Source organism: Gastrolobium bilobum, unplaced genomic scaffold (assembly GCF_033153095.1).
Source record: "Gastrolobium bilobum isolate Gb01-03AN ecotype WA unplaced genomic scaffold, APGP_CSIRO_Gbil_v1 utg11324, whole genome shotgun sequence".
NCBI classification, from domain to species: domain Eukaryota; kingdom Viridiplantae; phylum Streptophyta; class Magnoliopsida; order Fabales; family Fabaceae; genus Gastrolobium; species Gastrolobium bilobum.
The window spans coordinates 220997-243207 of NW_026897832.1; the positions used below are offsets into that span (position 1 = coordinate 220997).

General features: G+C 33.3%; 2 protein-coding genes across 3 annotated transcripts; one reads left to right on the forward strand and one right to left on the reverse strand.

Moving 5' to 3' along the window:
* The first annotated feature begins 5673 nt into the window (after positions 1-5673).
* LOC133310707 (protein NRT1/ PTR FAMILY 7.1-like) lies at positions 5674-8812 on the forward strand. The gene is made up of 6 exons (XM_061511676.1): positions 5674-5802; positions 6190-6249; positions 6647-6737; positions 6961-7178; positions 7268-7827; positions 7951-8812. The coding sequence occupies exons 1-6, from the start codon at positions 5674-5676 to the stop codon at positions 8810-8812; spliced, it is 1920 nt and encodes a 639-aa protein (XP_061367660.1).
* A 1025-nt stretch (positions 8813-9837) lies between these two features.
* On the reverse strand, positions 9838-19666 carry LOC133310696 (putative E3 ubiquitin-protein ligase LIN-1). 2 transcript variants are annotated; one of them, XM_061511665.1, is made up of 10 exons: positions 19467-19666; positions 18815-19212; positions 17469-18745; positions 16395-16559; positions 16184-16211; positions 15456-16071; positions 15139-15283; positions 13577-13840; positions 11514-11820; positions 9838-10060 (listed from the first exon to the last, which is right to left on the reverse strand). In XM_061511665.1, exons 2-10 carry the CDS (start codon positions 19140-19142, stop codon positions 9942-9944), a joined length of 3249 nt encoding a protein of 1082 aa, XP_061367649.1. In that variant the 5' UTR covers positions 19143-19212; positions 19467-19666; the 3' UTR covers positions 9838-9941. The 2 variants fall into 2 exon arrangements, with proteins under 2 accessions (XP_061367649.1, XP_061367648.1); XM_061511664.1 differs by having other exon boundaries at positions 16431-16559; positions 17469-19212.
* Positions 19667-22211: the final 2545 nt, after the last annotated feature.

Below are 22211 nucleotides of genomic sequence, written 5' to 3' on the forward strand. Positions count from 1 at the left end.
ATCCTTATTAAATAAACTAGTCATAAAAAAATTTATTTCAAAAACCTGTCCAAACGAATTCCGGATTGAACGAGCTGAAATATAAACAATAGTTAAATCTATTTGGTTATATCTTTGGAAGAATGAACATATCTCAAACATCCCAGTCAACACATAAATTGTTAATGTCATATTTGTGGCATGATATTCTTGTAAAATTTACTTTAATCAAATACATTTATATTGTAATCATATTGAACTCTCTTTTTATAAATCGATAATATATTGTAATGATAGCCAAAAATGACATTGAAGATAGTAATTTTTTCCATCAGTATCATTTGTCATTGCTTAATATACATATGAATGACAATTTTGAAGATAGTAATTTTTTACATCATTATCATTTGTCATTGCTTAATATACATATCAATGACAATTTTTAACATTATCTGTTGACACAATATGACACAAAAAGTTCATATTCAGGGTTGAATCTCTTTTTTTTAATTTGTGCTGTGTTATGTGTCAACTCGCTCAACACATCATACATGAACAATATTCAGTATACATATTACTTGTATTTTATTGTGTCACGTCAATTTGCATAATAAGTAAAATACTTTGAGGTTAGTATGTTATTCGTATTGTATTATGTCAACTTGCAAAATAAATTAGTTCTCACCTATCTCTCTCTCTCTCTCTATATATATATATATATATATATATTACCTATTTAATTAATCTTCCTACCCTTATTATCTTTTTATTATCGCTAGATTGAATTTAAATCAACGGTCTCAAAAATAATATTAAAAAAAAATGACACACCTCTAGATTTTTCTTCTCACTTCCTTATTTTTATCAAAAAATTACACTTTTATTTCTCTATCTTTTGCCTAATACACCTAACAAAGATAAAAAGGTAGTAAGGAGTAAGGATAGAAAGATTAAATATATAGGGAATATATATATATAGGTAGATTCTTTCACACTGGTGTCAAATTTTAAAATTTGACACTAAATCCTATCCGTTGATTTCTATCAATCAATGGTTATGATTTACTAAGAATTAATATTAATTAATAAGTTTGATTCTCAATAAATAATAATCGTTGATTGACAGAAATCAAAAGTTAGAATTTGAGGGCTTATCGTTTCTCAAGCTGTTTGAGATAATTTTCTTTCTTGCACTAAATCATAACCGTACAAAGATGGATCAATGATGATAAAGGAAGAGAGAGGAAATGAGAATCATAACTATTTAAAAGTGAATCAATTCATATAAGAAAATAAATAAATAAAACGACGTAGTTTTTGGATGGACGGAGACAAATATATCTGAAGCAGCTTGACTCACATATATATGGTAAAATTATTTTTACAGCCGCTTAACGTACAACAATGAAAGGTGTATGATTATGATTTCTCACATTTAATGATTTTATTTTTTATATAGTTATAATTCTCCATATTTAATGTTTTTACTTATATATATGACAATTATTTGTTGTATTTAGCTGATTTTTGTTCCTTCCAGTCCCCTCCCCTGGTGTCTATTTATTATATTTAGCTGATTTAGGTGATTTTGGAAAAACTAGTTGTATTGTTTCTTCTTAGCTTATTTGGGGTACATCCCCGGATAAAAAAAAAAGTCACTTAGCAAAACAAGAAAACAAACTCTAATTAAATTAAGGAGGAAATTCAAAATATTGTTACTTTTTTTTTTACTAACTCTATATTTGGCAAAAAAAAGAAGTTCTTTCAATCCAAATGAAAAAGACTAACCTTTTAACCTATCAAGCAAACCTTACCATATCTGAACCCAACAGAAAATACCAACAAACCCCAACTTATTTTGTTTATCCCAAAGATTCAAATTTATGCTAACTAACCTCACAAACTTGGACTGAGTAAATGAAAAGCATAAAGCCCATTGCATTAAAAAAATAAAAATAAAGACCCAAGCTCAAGTTCAAAACGCACACTCTACGTACCGGACGAAGAGAGTAATTAATTAAGAAGACAAAAATGGATGGATGGATGGTGTGTAAATGTTAAAAACTTTAAACAGCAATGGAAATGGAAAATAAATCTTTACGACAGAGAGGACAAGAAGAATGACCGGTATTCAACCAATTGCGGAGACACGTGGAATGGAAAACATGAATACAAACTCCTAAAGGTTGAATTGTTCCATGCAAATAGCGCATTCACTCGAGAACCTTTTAAGTTGCGGCAACTTTATCTTATACATCCTCCGATTTCCTTTTTGTACTAATCTGTATGATTCCCTCTCTGCCCTTACACCTTCAAGCTGCTCATCATCATCTCTTCTGCCTCCTCTGCTGCTGCTGCTGCTTGATGATGACCCCCCTGCAGCAGCAGCAGCCTGACTTTGACTACTTTGAGTTTGAGCCCTTACACTTTGTGACTGTGGTGGTGTGGCAGGTGCAGGTGCAGGTGTATCTGTATCTGTATGCTCTAATTGTCTCCTTCTCATTTTCCCCCAAACAAGAAACAGTAACTGAAGGATCAATAACAATATGATTATGGAATACACAATAAAATTATGGTCTTGTGGTGTATGAGCTATAAGAAGCCACAAACATACTGGGAACAATATAATTATCATCATATCCATGGCAAAACGCCACGCCGGACGCCCACAATCCATAGGGAGGAGTAGGAGGAGGAGGCTGATTACTTAACTAATTAAATCAATAATAATCAATATTATTGTATTGTGAGATGTGAAATGTACAAGAATAATAATGAAACTGATCAGAGAGAGTAGGCAATTGTTCAAGCGAGTTATAGAAAGATGAGGAGAATATTGTTGAGACTTACTTATGATACCATTCTAAATTTGAATATAGATAAATATCAATTATCAATTTGATTTTAACTTGTTTGCGGGTTTTAAATAAAATATTTACTACTAGTTTGTTTGTGTCATTGTGTTTTTTATTGTTTTTTTTGTGTGTGTAAAACTACCATTACTAAAAAAACCCTAAAAAAATTGTTAGTAATAATTAATGAATTAATTTAAATGAAGTGATACGCTAATTATCATAACAATAAAGATAACAATCAGCACAAATCTAACAAAGCAAGAATATCACTTCAAACAAACTTATAACAAATCCAAGTTTTTTAAAAAATCGTTTTTGCAATTTGTATTTTATCTTGGGCTTATTATTTCTCAAGTTGCTTGAGATAATTTTATCTTCAGCTACTAAATCATAACCGTACAAAGATGGATCAATGATTATAAAGGAAAAGAGAGAAAAAGAAGATGGATCGATGGTGATAAAGGAAGAGAGAGAAAAATGAAATCATAACCATTCGAAGGTGAATCAATTAATATAAGAAAATAAATAAACAAAACGACATAATTTTTGGATGGCCGGAGATAAACTTATATTTTTCCGTTTTATCTTTTGTTTTGTATTCTTACGTGGATTTGAAATATTTTATGGGCAATGTTTTTCTCATGTTACATGAAATATCATTGTTTTATGTAGAGACATAATTAGTTGGGTCCCACAACTAGAAAAAAGAAAAAAGAAAAAGAAATGTTGGCTCAGATTTTGATGGGTGTATAACATGAGATAAGCTTTCTCACTGTGACATGAGAATAACATTTTTCAAATTTTATTTACTTTACCATAGAATAAACTAAGCCTATTAATAAAGGAAAAAAATAATGTAATGATATTTTAGATTATTTTGTCTAATGTTTATCGAAACGACGTTGTTTTGGGTTGAAAAATTAAAAAACTAGAATGATAAAAATTGTTATAACTCTGAAATAAATTAAAATTACAACACCATGATTTTCGCCTAAAACATATCGTTTTTGTGAACATTAAACAAAGTTGTCTAAACTAACTCATTGATAAATGTCATGCAACCACCCCTTTAATTTCAACAGTAAAGCATCTAAGCAAAGAACGTTTTAATTTTACTTACTGAAAAATCTCACAGCCACAAAAACATAAAATAGTTATGAAAACAATTTGATTGTCATGCAACTACCCCTTTTAATTTTTCGCCCTTAGAGCTGTTTGATTGTATTATGGTATTTTTGTTCTTAAAACTTTTTTAGAATAATTATGAATTACGAAAATAGTTATTTTCTATGTAACACAAAATTGAATTATATTGAATATAATAAGAGTAAATGATTTCTCCGGTTAATGAAGATAAGTTATTTTCGATGAGCACAAAACGACGTTATTTTGGGACAAAAATCAAGATATTTTTGTAATTCTAATATATTGTAGGGTTACATTAATATTTAACATTATAATTTTTTAAACTTATAACTCCAAAATCTAAAATGACGTCGTTTTGAGCTCAATGGAGATAACTTTATATCGAGTGAGTGATCGGAGAAATACTTTTTTCATATAACAAACCTTTATGATTTTTTTTTTAATTCTTTTCAGAAAAGAGCCGCAACTATCCCCTCTCATTTTAAATTTTTTTCTTTCAAATGAGTGTCATGCACAGCCCCTCACGCATTGATTAATCTATCAGACAAATTTAAGGGAAGTATTTTGCTAACAATTTGGTATTTTGAGCATGAGTGTCATTGCACAATTGCACTTGCACATGGTCTCGTTTTGGAAAACTGCTAGTCATTGTACGGTCATATTTGAAAACAGCTTCAGCTTCTTTGCCACACAAGGGATGAATTAATTAAGCAGCTTCTATCACACAAGACAACTTATATATATTCATTGCTAGCGGAGACATATTTGATATTCCATAGGTTGTTCCAATTCAACTGCAAAGTTCATTCAGCAACACAAAGTATGCATGCATTAATATCACTCTTCACAATTGCTTCAGCTAGAAAAAATAAAATTCACTAGTCTTGTTTACAGGAGATAAACTTATCAATAATAAATATAAAACAAACTCAAAATTTCAAACTTCTTTTTGGAGTTACCCAACCCTAATTATCTCTTTGAGACGAGTTGGCTCCCTCCGGTATCCCCATGAGCTTCGACTCTTTGAGCCGGCTATGAGACTAATCCCAAACTTCTTTCTTATCCTTTTCGGAATTTTCGTTAAAAGCTATTTATTTAACGGACAAGTGTAAATGTAGCTATTCATAAATTCACGTCTTATTAAATGGAGAAAAAGTCCACCGAAAAGAATCAAGAAAGAAAATCTGGTTTCATGCTTTAAAAAAAAAAAGAAAAAAGTGTAGAGCCAAATTTACGGAAAACACCAAGAAGACCGCTTCAAGTGAGTACTTCAGCCACTCAAACCGCTTATATATTTCCTAACTTATCGTATGCTAATAGAACTAACTATATACGTACCATAACCTCTCATCTTAGCCGTTCATTAATTAGTCATTGGTTATTTACACTCTCTCAACTATGAGTAGAGCAATGTTCGACTAAGATCCGTGTCCATCGTTCACTATATATACTATATATATATTTAATGAATATTGACAACAAGCGAGTGGCAACAAATTAATATATATATATATATATATAAGCTTCTTCATTGTGATAACTAGTTTTCATCAGTTTCAGCTAAATTAATAAGCTAGCTCCGGAAGGAAAGGGTTTTGCATGCAAAATTGTTTGTATGAGAGTTTAGATAATTGAAAGAACTAGTTCGTGGTATCTCTGTGGATTTAGAAAGTTAAAAAAGTTTCAACCATAAATGACAAAAAGTTTCAACCAGGCTCGGCTATCTTCTTCTTGGCGAATATTATTGGCGTTTGTAATTGTTGGTTCTTGTTCTTCGCCATCACCGGAATTTGACACTATTCCCGAGGAGTTCACTATATCGGTCACCAAGTTTCGCAAAAGGTTCATTAATTACTCCATTTTCTATGTCTCATCTCATCATGCCATCTCATCTCTATGCATGTCTCATCTCATCATGCACATCCACTAATGTTGTTGTTGTTTTTTCTTTTTTTTAACAATATATACCTTAGCGTATAACAAAAGTTATGCTCCTGTTGATGTATATATGTGTGTGAAAGTGAAACACAATATGTGTGTGATTATATGTATCCTACGTTATTAATTGTTTATTTTGGACATGTTCTTCAATTTCTGTTCTACAATATAATTATAATTAAAATACAATTACTGCCTGAATCACTTTAATTTGTTTTCAGTTGCTTCGTCGCTGACTTTGTAGTTTAAAACAAAGATTTACGTTTTGCAGATGGAACCAGGAATGGCTTCTTCACCCACTCCCAACTCCCTCAATGTTGATGCAATCGAGGTTAGTTATTCTTACTAGATCACGTGTACTTTCAATTTGCTTCCTAGTGATGATAGCAACAGATCAAGAGGAGGTGTTGGTTGTGGGTTTCAATTTTTTAGTTTCAATTTCACGCTGTAACGCATTTTATAGAAATAGATTGAACATTATTCTAATTAGATATTAAAAAACTAGAAGGCTGTTGTGCATGTCATATAGTTTAATTATTAGTAGTTCCACTTATTTTTCCTTTTATGGTTGGGTTTGACTTCACACATTCTAATTTGCTTATTTATCCACTCAAATATCATAAATAGATTCCTTTTGCATGTGGAAAGAAAAAATATTACAAAGTAAACTTGTTTTTTTCTTTATGTATGATATATATGTTTGGTTTTAAAAAAACAAAAAAAAACAGGTGACACGAGGAAATCGTAGCTACAGAAAACAGGAAGCCCAAGATGATGGGAAGAGTAAAGAAGGGTGGAAAACTGCAATCATCTTGCTAGGTACTGATTAAACAAATGATCGGCTAACTCATCATTCAATTTTCATTTTTCAAAATATCAGAAATGAGTAGCAATACATACATTAATAATAAGTTGAACAATTCATTGGTTTGTTTAGAAAAGTGTTGCATGTTTTCTTCCCTTTCCTTACTTTCTTTTGTCAATTGTCTAATTGGAATAAACATGTTGTCCTCTAATAATTTGAATCATGCACTGAATGCAGCGAATCAAGCACTAGCTACACTAGCTTTCTTTGGAGTTGGAGTGAACTTGGTTCTGTTTCTAACTAGAGTCCTTGGTCAAGACAGTGCCGAGGCTGCTAATAGTGTGAGCAAGTGGACGGGAACAGTTTACATATTCTCACTGATTGGAGCATTCCTTAGTGATTCTTACTGGGGTCGATATTTAACATGCGCAGTCTTTCAGCTCTTTTTTGTTGTGGTATATTTTTTTTTTACTTCACATCTTGCTAACAAACTTTGGTTAACATTATTATGAAATATTATATTTGCAATGTTGAACATGAACAGGGCTTGGGGTTGTTGTCGTTTACATCTTGGCGATTCTTGATAAAGCCACCAGGTTGTGGTGATGAAGAAACACAATGTGTGGAACCATCCTCAGTGGGCATTGGTTTTTTCTACATGTCCATATATCTAGTGGCATTTGGATATGGAGGGCATCAACCCACGTTAGCAACCTTCGGTGCAGATCAATTTGATGAGAAGAATCCTAAACAGAAGAACTCAAGAGAAGCTTTCTTTTGTTATTTTTACTTTGCCCTCAATGTTGGATCTCTGTTCTCCAATACTATATTAGTCTATTGTGAGGATTCAGGGATGTGGACAATAGGTTTCTCTGTGTCATTGGCTTCTGCTGTTATCGCCTTACTTTTATTCTTCTCAGGATATCGCAAATATAGATACGTAAAGGCATGTGGGAACCCTGTGGGAAGGGTAGCTCAGGTATTTGTGGCTACTGCTAGGAAGTGGAAGGTTCATCCAGCCAAGGAAGAACAACTTTATGAGGTTGATGGTCCAGAATCTGCCATAAGAGGGAGTAGAAAGATTCTCCACAGCCATGATTTTGGGTAATAAATTATGTCATGTCATGTCATGATTTCGATGAAAACTAAGTAAAATAGCTACATAATTTGTCTACAACAGATTTGCAATATCTGATTGCATGTTTCATTTTTCTTGATGTTGAGCAGATTCATGGACAAGGCAGCAACAATAACAGAGAAAGATGCAAATGGTCCTAAGAATCCTTGGCGGCTCTGCACAGTAACTCAAGTTGAGGAAGCAAAATGCGTGTTGAGAATGTTACCGGTTTGGCTATGTACTATCATTTACTCTGTTGTATTTACACAAATGGCTTCACTTTTTGTGGAGCAAGGGGATGTCATGAACTCTAAGATAGGAAATTTTCATTTACCAGCAGCTAGCATGTCAGTGTTTGATATCTGCAGTGTCCTTTTATGCACAGGAATTTATCGCCAAATCCTTGTTCCATTAGCTGGAAAATTAAGTGGTAATCCTAAGGGACTAAGTGAGCTTCAAAGAATGGGAATTGGCCTAATAATTGGAATGTTAGCAATGATTGCAGCTGGTGCCACAGAGTTTGAAAGGCTCAAACATGTTAAGCCTGGGGAGAAGGCTAGTTCTTTGACTATATTTTGCCAAATCCCACAGTATGTTTTGGTTGGTGCTTCAGAAGTATTCATGTATGTGGGTCAATTGGAGTTCTTTAATGGGCAAGCCCCAGATGGCATAAAGAGCTTTGGGAGCTCACTTTGCATGGCTTCAATATCTCTTGGAAACTATGTAAGTAGCATGTTGATTTACATGGTCATGGAAATCACTGCAAGAGGCGAGAAGCCAGGGTGGATTCCGAATAACTTGAATGTGGGCCACATGGATAGGTTTTTCTTCCTCCTTGCAGTTCTAACTGCATTTGACTTTGTGCTCTACTTATTCTGTGCTCGGTGGTACAAGAGCATCAACCTTCAAGTCAGTGAGGAAGAAAATGATATGGAAAGCCTAGAGGATGATGAAGTGATTAGTAAAGTTTGATTGGGATTTGGGAGCTTCAGTTGTTTTGGATTCCTTTTCTTTCTTTTCTTTTTCTTTCCTTTCTTTCAAGGCATTAATTGTTTATATATCTTGGTAATTTCCCTTCAAGAATAGTCTCTTCTAGTGGCAGAAAGCTTGACCAGCTCAATTTTTAGAAAATTGAAAGATATATTGCTGGGGTGATTGCTTTCTTGGTGACACTGGACAAAATTGAAAGTATTTTTGAATAAGATGTCAAATTTGGCACATTAGGTTGAGTTACTCATAATGTGTATTAGGGTTTAGATTTAGGATTCGCACGTAGGTTGAGTTAATCAAAATATGTATTAGCATGACAAGTTAAGATATCAAAATGTCAAATTTAAAAATGATTACTAAAAGAAAAAAAATAAAAATAGAAAACATTTTCATCATCAAAAGGCATTTTAGGCTTTCTGTTCTGGTGGCCCAGATAGTCAAGTTCTAAATTTTCAGAAATCGTCAACTTGGAAAGTATATTATTCATAGCGTTTATGTAGTAAGATAAGGTATGGGTGAGGAAAAAAAGTTTGCGGTGGATAATAGTGAATGCACACAAGAAAGAAGCTTGCATGGTGTGACTTAAATTGGATACTCCTCTCTTTTGTGTGTGTTTGTCTAGAGGTATGTGCGAGGAAAGATTGGTTACTAGTTGCATATATATATAGAATGCACAAAACAAACTACGGTAGCTTAATAATCACTCAGCTATATAGGGTTATGGAAACGTTACTCATTCTTTGTTCGCCTTCTAGTTAAGCATTTGAAACCTGACAATCTGTATATCTAAGGATTCTGTTATTTTCAAATAGTTTTCTGTCCATGATATTATAAATTCCCACATAATTTTTTTATTTTAAGGTGTTATCTCAACCTTTTGGATAATCTTAATCTTAAAAAATGACACAAATATAAAGAAGTCAATGAGATCATTTTACATATATATTTTCTAGACAAGAATGTACAATGTTGAAATATTTTCTTTTTCTAAGACAGTCAAGCACGGACTTTTCATATACAAGCAGCATAATTTTTTTTTAAAATGAAAAATTGGATACCATCAAAATTGGAACTCCGGAAATGAGGAGGCAAAGATATATTTTGTATAATACTACAGATTCTCCCCAGACACAATGGCATGCAGCTGCTTTGCAGGCCATGTTACATCAATAAGTCCATGAAGAAGGGGAGCAATATCTTCTGCCATAGTCTTCAGAAGAGTTCTACATTCTGTAACAAACAATTATTTACAAGGGATTAAACAACAGAATATAAAATCTGTGCACTTAATGCAATATGTTCATATCCATCATCCTTTTTGAATATATTTTACACTCTATGTCTTAATCACTACTGTATGATCAAACTGAAAATGGAGGCAGTTGCCGGACAAGCTGGAGGGAGAAGAATCAAAATAGTCTCAAGAGGTTCTTGGTATTAGTAGGTAATTCTTGTTGAATGCAATGCTTGTAAGAATTAGTTATCTGACTGAAAACAAGCCAACGATGAGTATTTTTGTAAGAAATTGAAAAAGTGGAGTAAGAGTGGCTCTAATAAAAACTTGCTTAATGCAGTGGATGATTCTCAAACAACTAGTTAAGCAAAATGCAGTTTAAAAATTATTAATTAATATTATTTAAAGGGGGCGAACAGGAGTAGTGGTAAAACTGTTCCTTCATAATTGAAATAATTGAAAGGTCATGGGTTCGAATCCAGTAAACAGCTTCTTTGCAATCATGCAAGGGTAAGGCTGCGTACAAGGATTTCCTCTACCTCACACTCGCTAGTCGGGTTTAACGGAGAGTGATTTTTTTTTTTTTATTATTCAGAGGTCATATATAAATGAACAATATATGAAATCTCATTATGCAATTTAGAGAAAGAAGAAATAGGTTACCGGATTTAGGCTATATATCATGTAGATGGATTATGTTGATTCAAGGTGCCAGAAGCAGCAGATTTGCAACAGTTGTTATTAGTATTGATAAAAAGATCCACGACATTGGACATTTATTGTGGTCTTCAGAAAGTAGTTAGCGATAAGTATTGAATGCACAAGGAATCATGATCAAATTTTTTTATTGAATATGCTTTCAATGGTATCTATTTTATATTCAGATCTCTTCGTGATCTTCATTTGGATCCAATTAAGGTGGTTTGTGTTGGTATCCTTGTGTGAGATATGGTTCTTAGTGGGCCTGAGAAGCAAACAAGCTTCGATATATATATATATATATTGATCCAGCCATAAGAGAAGCCAGGTTATCATGATGAGAATGTTCATAATCACTAAGGCTGCGAGAAGATTGTTTTGAATAATTTCACATAAATAAATGGAAATTTTTATATTTAAATGTACAAAGTGAATTACTATACTTATCCAAGAACCTTATTTTGGGAATATGAACTAGGGCATTTTTTTCTTGAAATGTTGTTCATTAAGATGTTTTATTACTTGCTATATAAGATGGATCAGTTAATTGTGTAGTTACAAAGGTATCAACATCATTTGTTTTCATCATTTGTTTTCTTTTCCCTCTCTTAGAAGTTAGAAGTGTACTTTGCTTTTACATTAGCTTATACTTTTTCTCCCTTTTACATTACAATGATAATAGTCTTCAATAGTTTCAAAAATTGGCAAGATTCTAATAAAAGTAGATTAAAAGTGCAGAAGGTGCCAAACCTGATATTTTACTGAAATTAAGTAAGGACATAGATGCAAGAGTCTTGAACTCAAGTTCTCCATTTTCCAGGATTCCTTTCAACTGAGAGATGATGGTTAAGAGGGCAGGAAGATGCACTCCAGCATTAAATAGTGTACAAAGTGAGGAGCTCAACCATGTAACAGTTATTAGACACGCCCTCACCAAATCTAGGTGTCTAGAATCTAAACAACTAGATATAGTCTTCAAAAATGGGCTTTCTCCATTACCAATCAATGATTCTAACAAGTTCATTTGCAACTCTTCACCCCTTTCTTCTTCATCTTCCTATCATTTTAATTGATATAATCAGCCAAGACACATTCAGTACTCATGCAAGCAACAAGAGTTTCATGATATACAATGCTCAGTTGTAAACATTTGATTTTCTTTAAGAAGTCTAGATTCTTGGGTGTCAAAAAGATTTTTCCAGAAACAAGATAATCCGTTATAGTTGAAGCTGTTCATGGTACATTTGATAAATGGACTTCCATGATCTACCTTGCAAGATACGTATTTTAATTTCTTCCATAAATAAATTTATCATTTGTTCGGTTCTATTAAACCGTATAATGATACCTCAAGGGTATGCGCTCAGAGATATCCTATGGATGGGTATCTTGGTTGGCTTATAGCCAATATCCGCATCACTGCGCACAAGCAATAGGCTTATAGCCAAGACGTGGGTGTGTGCACAGTTTGGGCAGAAGTAGTAAATGAGTTCAGAGTGTATACCTGGGATCTTTAACCTCTTATTTATAAGGGTTACCTCTTGGGCTTGTGTAGATCTCCCAGTTGTAGTAGGATTTAACTTCCTTTCTGTTGGGATAGAGACTCTATCCTTAGCTGCCTTACTGTTTTATATTGTTAGGATAATTGGAGAATTATCCTTTAAGGGATCCTTGGGTAGGTGGTTAGGATATGGAAATATTCCATAACATCATTAAACACATGCTAAAAGGATTTATCCAGTAGATTAAAAGTTAGAAATTGTTAGAGAAATATAAAACCATTAATATTACCTCACTCAACAGCTTAAGCTTTTGGGTTGAATTGGTTCTTTACATGGTATCAGAGATTCAGTGACCACGAGGTCACGAGTTCGACCCTCGTCACCCCCCATTTTCTAGTGGAATTAAATAAGCACAAGGTAAAACAAAAATTGGGTTGTGCAATATTCACGAAGCCCAAAGGGCTCTTTCGCTCACTCAACAGCTTAAACTTTTGGTTTGAAATGGTTCTTTACATGGTATCAGAGCCTCGGTGTCACAGGTTTGATCCTCACAGCCCCCCATTTAATTAATAATTAATTAAGTCTTGTGGAGTTTCTTCGCATAGGTAGATGAGCCCGTGCATTGTCCACCCTTCAAGCCTAGTGGGCTCTCGTGTGAGGGGACATGTTAGAGAATAATATAAACTATTAAAAAAACCCTCACCCAACAGCTTAAGCTTTTGGGTTGAAATGGTTCTTTACAGAAATACCCAAGAAACACTCAAGGGTGTGTTTGGTACAAGAGAAATTTTTTGGTGACTGGGAATCATGATTAATGGGAATTCAGTAGAAATTGAGTTTACTTGGAATCTTACGAAAGATGTGTTTGGTTCGCCAAAATATTACCGGGAATATTGGGTAAAAATTACTGATTCCATATTTGGTTTAGAACGAAATATGACTTGGAATATGAGGTTATTTTACAAAAATAACCCCAAACTATTTTTACTTTTGTAATTGATAGATTGGGTCTAGATTTTTATGTGTATTGGGGTATTTTTGTCTCAAAATTTATTGTTGTGGTTTCCCTTTACTTGGTATTCTGATTGGTATTCCGAATTACCATATTATTTTTGGTAATCTGAATAGTGACTTTTCTTTATAAATCAAATTACCGGTAATCCTTGGATATTCGGGAATCGTAATTTATTCCTTCTACCAAACGTGGTAATTACATTTACCAAAGAAGGATTACCGGTAATCCTCTCCAAAAACTTGAACCAAACACCCCCCAATTGTGAAAATTTAGAAACAAAAAGACTGAAAACCTACCAATGAAATGGTTACATCTGAATGCTGGCCTTCTTCTTCATGGCTAGGAGGTTTCACTTGTGAGCTATCATTATTATAACCTGCTTGTTTTAAGATGCTACTCATGGTCTGTGTCTTTCCAGTTGAAGAAAAATGCCCACACAAGATTAAAAGAGCTCTGCAACACTTTACTCGGGCCTTCTCATCATTTAAGCTGGCATCAAGTCCCACTGCAATGGCATTCACAGCCATCTCTCTGTATATGCTAAACTTTTGAGGCTCAACCTGCAGTTCAAACTTGTTCTAGTCAATAACTGAGCAAGAAAGATATTCAATTTCTTTCACCTGGTGAAAGGAGAATCATAGTGAGAAAAGGTATACTACATATAGAAACCAAACACACATTATTTTAGCAATGCTTTTGTCCTTGGTTTCTACTTTCCTTTAAACTGCTAACTCTTGTAAAATTAGTTATTTATTTGCTTATTGCTAATAATTTCATTCACTGCTTGGTTAGATTTTCAGGAAAGTTCAACAACATACTGCTTCCCTCCTTATACAAACCAATTTGGAGATTCATTCGGCGTGTAAACAGACCACATATGAAACATTGTAAATTTTGTAAAGTATCTTATTAACTAATAAAATATCGCAATCGCAAAAAATAATTTTTTATAATAATTAAGAAATGATAAATGAAAATCATGATGACATATTGCATTCCGGAGTCTAGATCAACAATAACAATTTAACAGCAACTAATCCTAAAGAAGTAAATTTCTTTACAAGAATTTTTAAAAAATTAATTTAATTAAAGAAAAAGTTATATCAAAGAGATCAAAAGAGTGGTTCACATTGCAGGTAACAGGGCAGGCGTTTTGTTTGTAAGGCCAAATGTGCTGGATACCTTAATTTGTTTCCATAGAAAAAAATGGTTAATAACGAAGCAAATTGCAAGATTTAAAGTTAGGTTTGGATTGCATGTTATCCTATTAAATAAAAACAACCTCAACATCATATACGAGCATTTATGTACAGGTAAACTGCCCCTGTCCAGGTTTCAAGTGTTTGTTCTATTCTAAACGTCTGATTTTTTATTTTATTTTTTACAATTTTTCCTGCAGAAGAAAGGTGGAGAGGTGGAAAAATGTAGCAGCATCCCTTAAAATCATTGATAAACAATGATAATTTCATGCATGAATTGTGTGTTACAAAGTAATCGTAGGTTTTAATTTTATATGTAAAAGCACAATCAGCAACATGTTAGTATCAACTTATAAGTCACATTGTGTGTCAATATTTACATGTAAGAAACTATACAACAAAGCATAATAAGATATGATTTTTCATTACTTTTACTAATCTAACTTTTAGAATTAATTTAATACAAATATATATTAAATAATGAGAGATTTGACAATTTCCTGTCACAAGATTCCTACAGTAACATGATTGACTATAATTAAATACTAAATTTGTTAGGGTGGTCGGTCAGCTTGCCTCTTCCACCTTTCATGTAAGACCAGCCGAGATTATTTTTAATGATGATACAAGAAAATTGGCATGAAATTATTTGAGCATACCAGTAGATCAAAGTGTAACAAAAGGACAGCAATTAGAGGCTTTTCATGCGGAGAAGAATTGGCGAGATAAATGAGCAGAACATGCATTGTATTAAATACATCTTCACCCGCCAAGCTACTTATGAATGAAGTAACATCCTTTCTCCTGCAAAAAAAGTAGTCAAGTAATTAAAAAAGAGGATGAGTAAGGAAAAATTTTAAATGCAAAAGGAGGAGGGATGATTTTGTGTATAAATTTGACCAATAAGTTGCAATAGGCTAGAAAACAATCAAAGTGGGCTCTGATGAATTGAATATCAAACTTTGATAATACTCACCTCTTCATCGATACAAGCTCAGTAAGGAATACTATTGCATTTGTTATTGAGGTAACCTCCTTGCTGTGAAGAAGCTGACAAAGACATTTTCTGTCAATACTCTTTGCTATCTGAAATATACAATCTGAGTCTGCTTGAATACAGTTTATCAAGAGTGACAACACTTGTGATTTTTCTTCCACATTTCCCAGTTCAAACCTCCTTAACAGAAATGAAAGAACTCCTAAAGAGATGAGACGCTTAGCATAAGTTGATTTGTCCTCTTCTTGCAAAGATGAGAGAAGACTCTTTAACTTGAAAACGGTAGCCTCATCCCTCTTTTTCAACTTAAGTTCCTTTGAATTTCCCACTGTTTGAAAAGCAAAATCCAGAAGGTGACTAAAGTGTTCTGACTTCCAATTATCGATCAAACGCTTCAAAATAAGGTTGGTAAGTGGCATCACTACACATTCTAAGGTATTTCCTGTTACCGGGCATGTTCTGTTTCCCTTTTCAAACCATGCTTTGATGGCTTCTCTTTCAAAGGTTTGACCAGTCTCTAGAGTTACTGGTTCCTCAAAGAGATTTCCATTAAGAGGACAAATAAATTCCTGTGGAATGCTTGGAAAAAATGATCCTGCACCAAAATGTTTATGTAGTGGATTTATCTCTCTGCCAGGAAATCCAATATTTAATAGAAAATAGGTTATCTGAAGGAAGGTATTTTAATCAAACATTACTTTTCTCACCTTCAACTGCAGAGCTTATCTTATTTGGCTGCATATGAGAGATGATAAATCAGATAAGGTGATAAAAAATATGAACTATTAATAACAGTAAATAATCAAGAGTACCAAAACACTACATTTATAACATAGTTGAAGACTAATATCTAATTAGACAGAAAACGGTAGAGCAACTGGGATGGAAAGAGTTTTATATGTTCTGCATTTCTGAAACAGACATAGTTACCCTTCTGAGAGCAAGTTCATTTACTTTTCCATGTGGTTGAGCATCAATTGTGCCGCTGTTTAAATTAGTTTGTATGGAGAAAGAGTTATTAATTTCATTGCTGAGATTCGTTTCTTGCCATTCTTCTACAGCCATCATTGAAGTTCCTTTCTGCTGTCAAATATTATTGACAATATGAAAACATGTGAGACGTAGAGCAAGAGAGGAATAGAAACAATTATGTTAATGCGTCTCTAAGAATAAAGATATAATTCCAAAGAAAAAAAACCCTTGTAATAAATTATGTACTATGATTCACTCCTCAACCTATATGACTCCAAACCTACAACGTGCATAATTTGATTCAAAAATGTATAGCCATCAAAATAAAAGGAATGATTCTGCTGAGATATATAAAATCATTAATGTAACCTCACCCAACAGCTTAAGCTTTTGGGTTGAATCGGTTCTTTACATGGTATCAGAGTCTCGGTGTACCGAGTTCGATCCTCACTTTCTTTCTAGTAGAATTTCTTTCTTCGTACATGTAGGTGGACATATGCATTGTCCACCCTTCAAGCCCAGTGGGCTCTCGTGTGAGGGGGCGTGTTGAGATATATAAAATCATTAATGTAACCTCACCCAACAGCTTAAGCTTTTGGGTTGAATCGGTTCTTTACAGATTCCAAACAAAATGACCACACGTACAATTTCATAAATATATAACAGTGGACTTGCTAAATGTATTTCATAGAGTGATAAGAGAGATTGACACTGCAATGATCAAGCACATTATAAAGAAGGAATTTGATTAGTAAGAACCTCCAGTATGGCAGTGCCTTTCTTGAGATGCTAATATACACGTTTTCACTCATTCTATGTTGCTACAATTCAGACTTCGCACATCACATACTGAAGAGGACTCAAGGTAATTAATTTAAAGCAGGAAATAGATAATCACTTATTGACTTAACTAACCACTTGGGTAATTGTTTTTAAACTGGAAATAGTTATACAATTCCAAGAATTCCTTTTGTGTAATTTTCCAATCAAAGAAATAGGCAGAAAAGATAAATTACTTACAGGATGGAATGCACCGACTAGTACACTTTGAGTGAAATCTTCAACATCTTGATCCGTAAATTTAACAGTTTCAGACTCATACACTATTGTTTGTTCAACAATAGTTGAACCATAAGAGCCTCTCACGCAATTTTCTAGTTTATCTTCATCCTCATTATCTTTGACTTCATAAACTCCAGGTTTACTCGAATTCCCAAAGACAGAATCATATAGTTTCTTGCTGACCAGTGGCTGTGGTGAGAATGGTTCAGGGGAGCTAGCAGACTCCGAAGAATGACCATGTGAACTAACCTGTTGACTTCCTGTAACAGATATTGAAGGAATGCCGATAGAAGGAATAGATGGAGATTCTACTCCTTCAGCGAGCCAATCTTTGTAGTATACGGCAAATGTATGAGTTCCGGAATCCAAATGTTCATCATACACTTTTTGAAGAAGCTTCAGCTTTCCTGTTTTGCTTGCTGCATCCACTAGAATTTCAGCTTCCTTGTTGCACCATGCCTTCAAATGGGAAAGTTGTGGAGAAAATAGGTGCTCCCACAGTTCAGGCAACAATATTGTCCTTGCCTGAAAAGGTGAATCACAGAACACTTGCAAGAGATGCTTTGCTGACACCTCCTTTTTTCTCTGTATCATATATACCACACTGAGGTAAAGATGAGCACATGCTGACAGCTTATAATTCGGGATACCACATGTAAACCCATACTTCAAATCATTTAAACTCAAACCTGTAATAATGCTTAGCTGCATGGTGGCTCTCTTCAGATATGTGGTAGATATAGGCTCCTCAGCAGTTTGTTCTACGGTCTCAATTGCATGCTCGAGACTTCTTATGACTTTGGTCTCAGTATTGTTCTCTTCTTCCAGTTCAACAAAATTCAAGGAGGAGAAACAATTGTGACGCAATGTAGACCGAAAGTCCTCATCTTTTAGAAATCGTTTTATATACCCATTTAGAATGGAAACTATTGCTTGGACAGCAACTTCATCAAGAGCGAAACTAGAAGCTATTTGCATAGCGTGATCTCTATTTTTATTGCTGCCATCTTCAATGTTTTTGCTATTAGATCTAGTGTACGAGTCCTCCTGGGATTTTATACTCTTTCTATTCCCACTCCAGTGTCCAAGCATATGATTACTGGAACTTCTGCTATGCATCTTACTCATTTTTGGGTCCTTGACTTGCTTTCCCACAAGTTCATTGAAATTCTTTTCTTTGCCTCTTCTAGAATTAGACACTTGGTCTGAATAAATATCTTCAACTATGCTATCTTCTTGCTCACTCACCTCAACAATCTCATACCTTGGCTTGTATTCTGATGAACTGTTATCAATTCCTTTGCCTGATTTTTTATCGGTTGAACGTTTCTTCTCAGTTTCATTCTTCAAACGTTCATCCATTTTGTCTCTTATGAAGAGGCTATCCCTTGGCCTCCGGTTCTTAGCAGTATGAGTATCACTTTGTAGCGGTCCACTTCTAATCTGAGATTGTGAGGCATCAGATTTTGTTCTGTGTGTTTTGATTCTTTCACTTGATACACAAAGTCTCTCTTCGAAAGAGTAAAGTGGCTCACTCAAAGCACCATTGTGGAAGGAAAATCTAGACCTTGTCACTCTTCTTCTTCCTTTGAACCCTTCCTCTGCAAGAAGCTCCTCCAAAGATGAAGCCATTTATATGCCGTCCCCAAAAATTAACCCTCTAACAAAAAAGTGAATTGATTTCACCAAATTGCAACTCTTCCTGTAGGCAAAGATCAGAAACATTCAAACTCAGGACAAATTATCAAGTTGAAAACTACATCAGGATATTGGAAGTGAAGTAAAAAGTGAAAAAGAAAAAAGAATAATCAATAATCTTAACAACCCTGATGGCTCTAAAATAAGTTCAAAATGAATTTCCAGGACCTTAATAGCTCAATATTTAAGCATGTTGCCATATCCCATTATGATGTGATTTTAACTAAGTATCAAAATGAGAGTAAAAAGACAGTTTACCTGAGGCTTTTTTTGTTGTTGATTTTGGTTCAAACACCATAAGAATCAAACTTGTTACAACTAACATCTGCAACACCATCAAAATACTGTCATATTAAAAACCGGGTATGCATGCAATACTGAAAACAAAAAGGGAAACTTGTGGGTTCTGTCTTCAGACAAATGAAGGAATCTCGGGAAAAGAGAACAAAGGAGAATGATGGAGTTGATGATTGGTGAAAGACCACAATATAAATTAATGAACTATAAACGAAAGGAAAAAGTGTGTATCACAAATTTAGTTTCTTTTTAAGCGAAAGAAAGAGATAAATTATAAGAGAGAAAATTGGTGAATTTTTTTTTAAAGACGTGGGTCTCACCTCATTGTAAGAGTGAAAAGATATAAAGTGTGTCATTTAAATGAGATATCTTTTTTCCATAAACAAAAAAATGATAGCTAAGTTGATGCATGAAAACTAAGTAAGTAAAAGTGAAAGTATGATTCGATATTTAAAGTATTGATCCTGGAATGCCTCGAACAAAATTAACTTACGTGGAGTATATATGTGATTTATTAAAAAAAAATAAAAAAAGTAATGAAATATAAACAAGATGATTAAAAAAACAAAAACAAACACAAAAAAACAAACACAAAATAGAGTGAAGAAGAACAATTGGAAACAAGTGAATGCGCATGAGTTCATTTGACAAGTGAAAGGCGGCACATGAGAGAGAGGAGAAGACTTTTGAGACAAAGCGAACGAACATGTCCAACATTTGAATGTTTCAAGGACGGTCGAAACTGTCTTTCCCTTTATCAATAGTTTTTGTTGTTGTTATTGTTGTTGTATTTGCAGGCCGTTTTGTTGCTTCGGAGTCTCATAATCATATGCATATTCATATTAATATGTTAACAATAATAGGAATAGGAATAGGAATAGAACTAATCACTAACTGTTTCCAACCGCCCCCTTTCTCTCTCTTGCCCCACCAAATTGGTTTTATAAATCAGGGAACTTTGCTCTGTTTCTAGGTGCCACATGGAAACATCAAAGCGCTAAGAAAACCATGCTAAAAAAATAATAATAACGAGACTGTTAATTGTTTCTATCTCCTCCTTTATTATTATTGATCCACTTTTGTATGATTATGATTCTCCACATGACATAATTATGTGAATTTTCACATGAGAGGATCCAGATTCACTCTGACTCTCTGAGTACATAACAAGAAAAATGCTGCATGCATGTCTTACATTTCGGAGCATTAGAATTAAAACCCGTTTTACATCTCTCTTTTTTTTCGCTAAAAAAATTTCTTTTTTAAATTAAAGCTACTTTAAAGCTATATTTTAAAAAAAAAATAAAAATTATTTGATAATTATATAAAAATTTTAACTTAAAAATTACTTAAAATTATTCATTTAAAAAAATTGATACAATTTTAAAAAAAATTCTCTTAGAAGTTTTTAATTTTTGATTTTTTTTTCTTCATTGTTAAAAAACTCTTTTTATCACAAAATTTTTTTATTAAAAATTATTTGACATAACTTCTACGAAAGGAGAAGTTAAAAAAAATATCTCTCAAACATGTACTTAGAATAAGGTGTATACGAAAAGGATAGGAACAAATTATAATAAAATGATAAAATTGTACTAATGTGAAGCATTATTGATAACTCATAAAATAAATACTATCTTTATCATTTATATATAAAAAAATTTATGTAACCTTTTATTCTTGTGTAATGTAAATATTTACTCATATAAGATATCCCATGTAGGGGAGAGACCCTTGAGAATAAATGTGTTGATTTCCATTTGGAGAAAGGTTCTTGGAGAATGACTGCGTACTTCAGAGATATTATATGATATATTACAAATTATTTTACTCATAAAAGTGTTTTCACTTTGCGAAACATTATCTCTGAACGTATACCTCTTTTGAAAATAGCCCAAACTCTTTTCAAGGCCATACAAAAGAGCTACCTTATTTTCCTTTGTCTTTTACCAAAGCGAAGGTTCACACACCTTAAAACATTATTCTACATATAAAAGTGTGCTCGCTTTGCAAAACTGTAACTCCTAGCACATACCTCCTTTGAAAATGGTCATATTCACATATAAGGCTCAAAGAAGAAACTTATTCATTTTTCTTTTTATCTAACCAATCAAATGTTTAAACATCTAATCATATAGTCTTTAGATCGTATAAGTGCTCACTAGCACAAACAGTCACTCTTAAAACATACTTCCTTTGTAAATGGCTAAAAGGCACATAAAGGAAACCATGTCAATTTCATGATTTCAATGCTTTAATCCATCAAATTCAAGCTTATCATATACATCTAATCCAAGATTCATTAACATATTCATGATTTCTCAAGGTTCCACAATTAAAGCACACAAACCTCAAAGTGGCATCTTCACAACCAAGGAATTCTTCAACCATTTAACTCCTACACTCTCTTATACATACATACATACATACATATATTCCAAAGCCTACACATTTCAAACTCATATTTCCCCTAAGGTCGAACATGCATAGGAGAGGAGCCATAGGATTTTCTTTTTATTTACACAATTCAAACTCTTAGAATATATTCTTCCCTACTTATAACTCAAAACTCCAAAGACAAGGCATAATCATTAAACCCTATCATATGTGTTGTACATGCTTTTCGCTTTTGATGCATGTACATTTTAGTATTCAAGAATTGTTATGAGATGAGGTATATTTTGATATGTGGTGTAATATATCATG

Coding starts and splice junctions, on each gene's coding strand:
- LOC133310707 (XM_061511676.1), top strand. CDS start 5,674: ATGACAAAAAGTTTCAACCAGGCTCGGCTATCTTCTTCTTGGCGAATA. Junction 5,803..6,189: donor CCGAGGAGTTCACTATATCG/GTCACCAAGTTT, acceptor TACGTTTTGCAG/ATGGAACCAGGAATGGCTTC. Junction 7,179..7,267: donor TTCAGCTCTTTTTTGTTGTG/GTATATTTTTTT, acceptor GAACATGAACAG/GGCTTGGGGTTGTTGTCGTT.
- LOC133310696 (XM_061511664.1), bottom strand. CDS start 19,142: ATGGCTTCATCTTTGGAGGAGCTTCTTGCAGAGGAAGGGTTCAAAGGA. Junction 16,560..17,468: donor TAGTCGGTGCATTCCATCCT/GTAAGTAATTTA, acceptor AATATTTGACAG/CAGAAAGGAACTTCAATGAT. Junction 11,821..13,576: donor CAGATGTAACCATTTCATTG/GTAGGTTTTCAG, acceptor TTAAAATGATAG/GAAGATGAAGAAGAAAGGGG.